The sequence below is a fragment of the Poromitra crassiceps genome (genome assembly GCF_964638095.1).
Source record: "Poromitra crassiceps genome assembly, chromosome: 8".
NCBI lineage: Eukaryota > Metazoa > Chordata > Actinopteri > Beryciformes > Melamphaidae > Poromitra > Poromitra crassiceps.
The window spans coordinates 29,607,272-29,617,271 of record NC_139629.1 but is presented as its reverse complement, the minus strand read 5'-3'; the positions used below and the strand labels follow the sequence as shown (position 1 = coordinate 29,617,271).

The 10,000-nt window shown below is 44.3% G+C and overlaps 1 protein-coding gene across 1 annotated transcript in view; it reads right to left on the bottom strand.

Moving 5' to 3' along the window:
• Positions 1 to 7,402, bottom strand: part of megf10 (multiple EGF-like-domains 10) — a gene marked incomplete at both ends in the record, with an annotated part of 79,291 nt that extends 71,889 nt beyond the window's left edge. The window contains one exon of the mRNA XM_083641156.1: positions 7,284 to 7,402. Within this exon, the coding sequence (XP_083497282.1) occupies positions 7,284 to 7,402 (119 nt within the window). The remainder of the gene's footprint in view (positions 1 to 7,283) is intronic.
• Between the last annotated feature and the right edge of the window lie 2,598 nt (positions 7,403 to 10,000).

The window sequence follows — 10,000 nt, the reverse complement described above, 5'->3', positions numbered from 1 at the left end:
ACTGGCTGGTGAACTGTTGTTACCGCAGGCTGTTTGGACGCATGCGTCTGACTACAGACTGTGGTAACGTATCAATGAAAAGCTCTGTGGAAATGAGACTGAGCTGAAACTATCAGAAGGAAATGTCACACTTCCTTATAAGGCTTCATTTCAAACAGCTGGAGAAACAATGTAACTACAATGTAGCCATATGTTATATATTATATATTATGTATTATATATTATGTATATATTATAGCCATATGTGCAGCTGGACATCCCCTTTTGATTCTTCCTGCAGCACCTGGCTACAGTGCAGATGTCTATTTGCCCAAGACAAATTTCCCCTCGGGGACAATAAAGTTCATCTCATCTCATCTCATGTCAGCTAAAAACAGCGTGTAAATGAGGCCTTTTCAAGTCAACTTGGCATCTCAGGGCTTGTGGGGACTTGGATTCAGCCAGGTTGGAATAATCTTGTTTGTTTAGTGCAGTAGGGGCATGTGGGGAAAATGGTTGCCAACTAAAGAGATCTTGGTGAATTACTGCATCAATTGCAAAGATTTCTGTTCACATTACTTAGTTATACATAAAAATAAAAATAAATAAAAGAGGGTCCAGGTTGAAAATACAAAAAAGAAAATTCTCGTTTAAAGAATTGTGGTGTCTGCAAAAGAAAGTGACAGCATTTCCACATTTTTTGTAGAATGACCCAAGATCGTTTTTCTCCAGCTACAGTGGTAAGCAAAACATTATGATGTCACAGTGAAGTTGACCTTTGACCTTTTATATTCATTTATTTTATCCTATTAGACATGTGTGTGAAATGTTGTCATCATTACTGAAATTCTGTCATAATGAGCGAATGAATTCATACGCTCATTGATGAATGGTAAATGGACTGCATTTACGTAGCGCTTTTATCCAAAGCGCTTTACATTCACACACTGAAGGCGGCAAGCTGCCACGCAGGGTGCTGGCACGGCCATCGGGAGCAATTTGGGGTTCAGTGTCTTCCCCGAGGACACTTCGACATGCGGACTGGAGGAGCCGGAGATCGAACCACCGACCTTCTGATTAGTGGACGACCCGCTCTACCTCCTGAGCCACAGCCGCCAAAATGTCTTTGACCAGGTCACAGACCTTTGACCAGGTCACAGACCTTTGACCAGGTCACAGACCTTTGACCACCGAGTTGTAATCAGTTCACCCTCGAGTCCAAGTGGACTTTTGTGCCAGGTGTCATGAGATGATCTCCAGGCGTTCCTGAGCTATGGCGTTGATGAGAATGGGATGGACATAAAGACTGAATATTGACTGCCTGAGATGTTAAATGCTACCCCCTGGTTTTTACTCTCTTCTCTCTCCCCCGGTCCACCCCCATCTCTCCCCTCCTCTCCCCCCATCTCTCCCCTCCTCTCCCCCCATCTCTCCCCTCCCCCCATCTCTCCCCTCCTCTCCCCCCATCTCTCCCCTCCCCTCCCCCCATCTCTCCCCTCCCCTCCCCCCATAGAGACACTGCGTAATGCGTCATCATTCAGAAACCACGCCCAAGACGGGGGAAAACAGAAAGCCCCCCTCCAATCCTGGCGTTCTCCTATGTCACGTGCATGGTTGCGTGTTGCACACAAAGATCGTATATACAGAAGATGAACACTCCAACTTACTTCCTTGACAGCTAAATCCACATTTCTTCTCGCCAATTCTCAATGGCTTCCTTGTTTTGCTCGGGAGTACAATAAAACTTTAATTGGCGATTTTTTACATTTGTTGTGTGAACAGCCCACCACACAACAGCTTTTAGCTATGTTTCATTCAAGGAAAATGACGCTGGTGAATGGGAGTGAACGGACCGATTTCCCCTGTGATGGGCGTGGCCTATTTCTTGCAGTGTCTCTATCTCTCCCCTCCCCCCATCTCTCCCCTCCCCCCATCTGTCCCCTCCTCTCCCCCCATCTCTCCCCTCCATCCTCGGCACAATAACAACACACAGCGAGAGGCTCTGACTGCGTATGCAGCTGTTTCCTCAGATTAGCTGGTGAAAGTCAATCTAGCTGGGAAACGCTGCCTCCACCTTTGTTCTTTTCAATCTGCCTTAATGGATTTCCAAGCTTCCTTTTAATTTGGAAATCATCAGCTCGTTAAAGACCTCTGCGTGGATTCTGCTGTCTGTTAGGGTCCAACAGACTGCTGTCTGTTAGGGTCCAACATGAGACTGCTGTCTGTTAGGGTCCAACATGAGACTGCTGTCTGTTAGGCTCCAACAGAGACTGCTGTCTGTTAGGCTCCAACATGAGACTGCTGTCTGTTAGAGTCCAACATGAGACTGCTGTCTGTTAGGGTCCAACAGAGACTGCTGTCTGTTAGGCTCCAACATGAGACTGCTGTCTGTTAGGGTCCAACAGAGACTGCTGTCTGTTAGGGTCCAACAGACTGCTGTCTGTTAGAGTCCAACAGAGACTGCTGTCTGTTAGGCTCCAACATGAGACTGCTGTCTGTTAGGGTCCAACATGAGACTGCTGTCTGTTAGGGTCCAACATGAGACTGCTGTCTGTTAGGGTCCAACAGACTGCTGTCTGTTAGGGTCCAACAGAGACTGCTGTCTGTTAGAGTCCAACATGAGACTGCTGTCTGTTAGAGTCCAACAGAGACTGCTGTCTGTTAGGGTCCAACATGAGACTGCTGTCTGTTAGGGTCCAACATGAGACTGCTGTCTGTTAGGGTCCAACAGAGACTGCTGTCTGTTAGAGTCCAACATGAGACTGCTGTCTGTTAGAGTCCAACAGAGACTGCTGTCTGTTAGGGTCCAACATGAGACTGCTGTCTGTTAGGGTCCAACAGAGACTGCTGTCTGTTAGAGTCCAACATGAGACTGCTGTCTGTTAGAGTCCAACAGACTGCTATCTGTTAGGCTCCAACATGAGACTGCTGTCTGTTAGGGTCCAACAGACTGCTGTCTGTTAGAGTCCAACATGAGACTGCTGTCTGTTAGAGTCCAACATGAGACTGCTGTCTGTTAGAGTCCAACATGAGACTGCTGTCTGTTAGGGTCCAACAGACTGCTGTCTGTTAGAGTCCAACATGAGACTGCTGTCTGTTAGGGTCCAACATGAGACTGCTGTCTGATAGAGTCCAACAGAGACTGCTGTCTGTTAGGGTCCAACATGAGACTGCTGTCTGTTAGGGTCCAACATGAGACTGCTGTCTGTTAGGGTCCAACATGAGACTGCTGTCTGTTAGAGTCCAACATGAGACTGCTGTCTGTTAGGGTCCAACAGACTGCTGTCTGTTAGGGTCCAACAGAGACTGCTGTCTGTTAGGGTCCAACATGAGACTGCTGTCTGTTAGGGTCCAACATGAGACTGCTGTCTGTTAGGGTCCAACATGAGACTGCTGTCTGTTAGGGTCCAACATGAGACTGCTGTCTGTTAGGGTCCAACAGACTGCTGTCTGTTAGGGTCCAACAGAGACTGCTGTCTGTTAGGGTCCAACATGAGACTGCTGTCTGTTAGGGTCCAACAGAGACTGCTGTCTGTTAGGGTCCAACAGACTGCTGTCTGTTAGGGTCCAACATGAGACTGCTGTCTGTTAGAGTCCAACAGAGACTGCTGTCTGTTAGGGTCCAACATGAGACTGCTGTCTGTTAGGGTCCAACAGAGACTGCTGTCTGTTAGGGTCCAACAGACTGCTGTCTGTTAGGGTCCAACATGAGACTGCTGTCTGTTAGAGTCCAACAGAGACTGCTGTCTGTTAGGCTCCAACATGAGATGGATTTATGGGCGTTAAACGCAAAAAAAGATAAGCGTCATGTTTTTACACCCCGAAATGCGCTTTACGCTGAAGAGGCGTGGCGCAGTGCCAGAATAGGCCAGAATGGACGTTTCGGCCTTAAATACCAGCCTAAAGCGATCTTCCCAACTGGCATTAACTTTGCGGTTAGCGCTTTTCAAAACCAGGCCTTATTCAGTGCGCCGGCTCCCCTACCAAACGTCACACAGAGACACACATGTGCATCTCTGCCAGCATGCATTGAGGAATACATATATATTGTATGAGCAATACATTTTGACAAGAAAAAGTAACCAAATCAGCCTAAGTAGGCTAAGTGGTAGATAGAAATAATATTTATGTTAATACAACATGCAATTCTAGAACATTTCAATATTGGACAAAATAAAACATAAAAATCAAAACACAACCCTATGTGAGACATGTAATCCAGGTCGTATATATATCCGTCGCAAATACAACGTGGTAGTCGAGTTTGACAACGTAACACGGTTGTACAGTGATGTCCGCTCCAACAAGACTTAGTTTACTTGACACATACTTTTTCAATAAAAACACATTTATGCCATGACTTTACATAATGTAGGCTATATTTATGTCACATCATTTAGCCTGTGCTGTGATGTGCAGGAGCAGCAGGTAGCCTACAAGTTATAAAACTAAGCCTGTCCTGAATGAGCCGAGTGGGGGTGCTTGTTCACTATTGTGAAAGTTATGTTTACAACATATAAAGATCATGGAAGTGGATGGTATCAGGAATGTCACCGATAGTTAACGTTCTATATTGTACAGGGAGACCATCAGCCCTGCTGAACAGATCTGTATTTGCCTGTAGGTTGAATCGTTTTATTCAGGCTATGATCTGTGATGCGCTGAGATATCCAAATTGGCATGAAGAGATGACAGCATGCAGCCGCAACCCGGACTGGATCGAGTGGATCGGAGCTTGGAAGGGAAGAATGTGATTGGTTTACTGCACATCACCAATGGCCACAGTTGTGAATAATTCTACGCTTAAAAAGGCGTGGTTAAATGGTTAGCGCCGGCTTTAGCGCAGAGGAAAAATTTGGGAATGCGCCTGACCACGCCCACTAATAGCGCTGCGCCAGGCCATAAATGCTAATTTAAGGTCACTAAAATGTAATCGCTTCATCCTTGATTCCAAGTGGACGTTTGAGGCGAATTAGATGAAATTCCGTCAAGGCGTTCATGAGCTATCACGTCGACAAGCATGAAACTATCGGTCGTGATGTCACAGTGACCTTGAACTTTGACCACCAAAATCTAATCAGTTCATCCTTGAGGCAAATTCAAAGAAGCTCCGTCAAGGCGTTCCTGAGATACCGCATTAACGAGCATGAAAATGGCATTCGTGAGGTCACAGTTAGAGATGGGCCGATACCGATACTGGTATCGGTACTTGGCCCCGATACCGTACTGAAGTACTCGTATCGGTATCGGGAGAACGTCCCGAGTATTTTTTTTTTTTTTTCCCCTTCTCTGGCCCGAGTACACTCTGGCCCGAGTACACTCTGGCCACCATATATTTTTATTTATTTTTCTGTGGACCTCCTTGGTTTAAAACTCAGTGAAAGTTGTTTTATATTTTGTACCTTAATGTATTACAATTAATACAAAAACTCAGAGAGTTACAGAGAGAGTTACAGAGAGTGACTACTAAGCATTTATTTGACTGTTTACTATTATTTAACATACTGTTGTACTCAATTCTGTTTTGGGTTTTGGCTGTGCTGGTGTGTGCTGCTTAAAGAAGGTAAAGAAACTGTAAACAAATAAACAGTATCTCAAGAATCAGCAGTGTTATTATTTTCATTGTGGTAATTGAACATTACAGTATCATTAAAAGTACAAGGCATGACAATGAAACAAAATTGGGTGAAAAAAGGGGGTAAAATAATTGGTTACTCAACAAAAACAAAAAGTACTCGTATCGGTACTCGGTATCGGCGAGTACCCAAAATTAAGTACTCGTACTCGTACTCGGTCTGAAAAAAATGGTATCGGCCCATCTCTAGTCACAGTGACCTTAACCTTTGACCTTTGACCACCAAAATCTAATCAGTTCATCCTTGAGTCCAAGTCCACGTTAGAGACAAATTGGAAGAAATGACGTCAAGGCGTTCCTGAGATATTGTGTTAAAGAACTTGGAAATGGGGTTTGTGAGGTCACAGTGACCTTGAACTTTGACCTTTGACCACCAAAATCTAATCAGTTCATCCTTGAGAACAAGTGGACCTTTGAGGCAAATTCGAAGAAATTCCATCGAGGCCTTCTGGAGCTATCGAGCGCTGTCGAGCTTGAAAATGGCGTTCGTGAGGTCACAGTGACCTTGAACTTTGACCACCAAAATCTATTAATTTCATCCTTGAGCCCAAGTGGCCGTTTGAGGCCACTTGGGCCTCAAACGCCTTGAAATTCCGTCAAGGCGTTCCTCAGATATCGCGTTAACGAAAATCGGACAGACGGACGTACGGACGGACATACGGACGGACGACCCGAATCCATAATGCCTCCGGCCTGGCTATCGCTGGCGGAGGCATAAAAATGAAAACAGACATGGTTACAAGTGTCCGTTGTGGAAGAGGGGTGTATATAGAGAGCCGCAGGAATGAGTCCCTCTGGAAGTACACTTCCGGGTTCGTGAGACGAAAAGTCTCTAGGATTGAACATGGGGGGTTTCACTTCAATGCATAAAATAAGGTCTGTGGTTAACAAAAGGTTATGGGAACGCGAATTTGAGTTCAGCAGGATAATCTTCACAAACGTGAATAACTTTTATGACTTTTGGAACGCAAATGCGTTTTTTTTACGTGATTTTTAGAAAACGCTTCAAAAAGCATAAAAGATAAGAGCATCATGCTGAACCCAAATTCGCGTCCCCATCAACTTTTGTTAACCACAGACCTTATTTTATGCATTTAAGTGAAATCCCCATTCTAAAACCCCATAGACTTTTCCACTGACAAACCAAATGGCGGCAATTTCTGGATAAAGCCTACAAAGATACGTACATCCCTGCGGTACTCTATGCCAGTGTTTCTCAACCACTGGGCCGTAGCCCACTGGTGCGCCTCAGAGCGCCATCTAGTGGGCTGCGGATGACCTCTCACATCAAGACATCACAATGAGAAGCCTATCATTTATTTGGGAAGGTGGTCCTCGGAAATGTTAGGTATCACAATGAGAAGCCTATCATTTATTTGGGAAGGTGGTCCTCGGAAATGTTAGGTATCACAATGAGAAGCCTATAATTTATTTGGGAAGGTGGTCCTCGGAAATGTTTCAACAATCAGAAGTGGGCCTTGAACTAGAAAAGTTCCCCTGCACTATACAGATCAAGTATTTTGAATTGTATGTATCAGTCCATTATCCCATTTCTTAGAAAAGACATATTCTCTCACTCTAATCTGTGATATATTACATTTCTACATATCGTCCATGATATATGTTAGAGTCCATCCTTCAGGTTCCTGTCATATGGAGTTGGACTGACCTCTCCCAGTGGCTGCAGACGTTGGGATCCTCCAGGTTGAGGGAGGAAGTGATGCAAGGCAGGAAACAGAAGGCCACAGCCAATAGGATCGTCCTGCTGCACCCCAGTGACATGGCCATCGTAGTCCGAGCTACACCTGTAGAGACGGGGATGATTTGGTTAACATTGGATGATGGGTCAGAAGTTAATTCTCTGCATCTTATGATTTTAGTTTCAGTGATATTAAAAAAACAATAACAGTTATATATATGTTATATATACAACAGTGGCCAAATCTGGACAAATGCATGTGATTTCTAGTCTTTTAATGCGAAATGTACTTCTCACGGCTTCTGCTGCCAGGCAGAGATGTGGACTCGAGTCACATGACAAAAATGTGATGACTTGGCAATGACTTGGTCCCACCTCTACACGCAGGTGGTACAGTAGCCTGGGTAAACCCCGCCCCCACGTGACCTGCTCTCAGACCCTGCTCACTAGTCACTAGTGGTACAGATGGACCACCATAGGAAATGCACTTTCCCATCTCAGTACTCTTCCAGACATACTTTGCAAAGTGCAGTACATTCTAGCTCTAGTTCATATCTGTTTTTCTACCAGATGTTATTCAAATCACAATATACTTAGTTCTTCATGTTGTCATGATGGTTGTAATCTTCTGATTTTCAGAAAAACTCCCACCGTCTACTTTTTGTTCAAGGAGCCTACTGTACTTGCATTCAAATCTACCAAAAATACACATACATAGGCCAAATGTCATCACTATCATCTTTGGATATTGCCTGGCAGGGAACTGCAGCTATAATATCTATTTTGTTCATCTTGGTTATTTCATTGGCATCTAAGCGAGGAAGGGGCTTGTAAAAAGGTTTAAAAGTATGTCCTTACTAACCTAAACGCAGGGTCACAGACTCACTGATGACAAAAACTCAGTTCAATTCACTGATGGAAAAACTGAAGCCCACATTATTTAAAGTGATAATCTCAAAGATTTTCATGTAAATAAATGTATGTTAACTCACTATCTGTCTGATAGTGAGTTAGCACAATGGTGATCGAGCCTATGGCCCATTGATGGGAAAACTACATTTTCAGTATTGCAGCATTTATGAACTCGGTGTCGTGTGGTGACACAGGGTGGGCGGAGCTAACACAATAGACTCACTCTGTAGGTTACTGTAGGTTCACAGGGTGGGTGGAGCTAACACAATAGACTCACTCTGTAGGTTACTGTAGGTTCACAGGGTGGGTGGAGCTAACACAATAGACTCACTCTGCAGGTTACTGTAGGTTCACAGGGTGGGTGGAGCTAACACAATAGACTCACTCTGTAGGTTACTGTAGGTTCACAGGGTGGGCGGAGCTAACACAATAGACTCACTCTGTAGGTTACTGTAGGTTCACAGGGTGGGCGGAGCTAACACAATAGACTCACTCTGTAGGTTACTGTAGGTTCACAGGGTGGGCGGAGCTAACACAATAGACTCACTCTGTAGGTTACTGTAGGTTCACAGGGTGGGCGGAGCTAACACAATAGACTCACTCTGTAGGTTACTGTAGGTTCACAGGGTGGGCGGAGCTAACACAATAGACTCACTCTGTAGGTTACTGTAGGTTCACAGGGTGGGCGGAGCTAACACAATAGACTCACTCTGTAGGTTACTGTAGGTTCACAGGGTGGGCGGAGCTAACACAATAGACTCACTCTGTAGGTTACTGTAGGTTCACAGGGTGGGCGGAGCTAACACAATAGACTCACTCTGTAGGTTACTGTAGGTTCACAGGGTGGGCGGAGCTAACACAATAGACTCACTCTGTAGGTTACTGTAGGTTCACAGGGTGGGCGGAGCTAACACAATAGACTCACTCTGTAGGTTACTGTAGGTTCACAGGGTGGGCGGAGCTAACACAATAGACTCACTCTGTAGGTTACTGTAGGTTCACAGGGTGGGCGGAGCTAACACAATAGACTCACTCTGTAGGTTACTGTAGGTTCACAGGGTGGGCGGAGCTAACACAATAGACTCACTCTGTAGGTTACTGTAGGTTCCCCACAACTCTTGTGTGAAGTAGGATAACAAGCAATTTTTTCCTATCTCTGCTAGCATTACGGCTTGTTACTATGGCCGAACAAACTGACTAATATGCAACACTGTTTGGATCTCACCTGAAATTACCGCTCATCGCCATACTGTAGGTGTCGCCAAAGAGAACGATACGGAAATCTTCGAGATTATAACTAATTTACACATTTTATACTAGCAATGTACCCGGCATTGCCTGGGTTAAATAGGCACAAAGCAATACAATTGCAACTTTAGAAAAATAATTTTATGGTAGGGAGTCATACCTGGTACTGTAATTTCCAAGAGAGAATCATGAAATTATGTAGTAGTAAATTATATCAATTTTTTTTAAATTAGAGGCAGGAATTAAATAAATAACAATATTATATAATTATATGAATAATGACACCTGATAATTTGCCTATTATGTTTTTCCAACAGTTTGTATATTAATTCAAATCTAAATGATCTGAAGTGTGAATTTGACTGAAAGCAGCCACACAAGGTACCAAAACTGACCGTTTTAGGATAATGACATCTGTAAATGATTATGAAAGGTTATCTTTGGAGAGCTTTCTACCTCTGCTTTTGTTTTCAACATCTGCTAGGAATCCAGAAGAGCTGTAGACGTTGCAATTTGCAGAACACTTA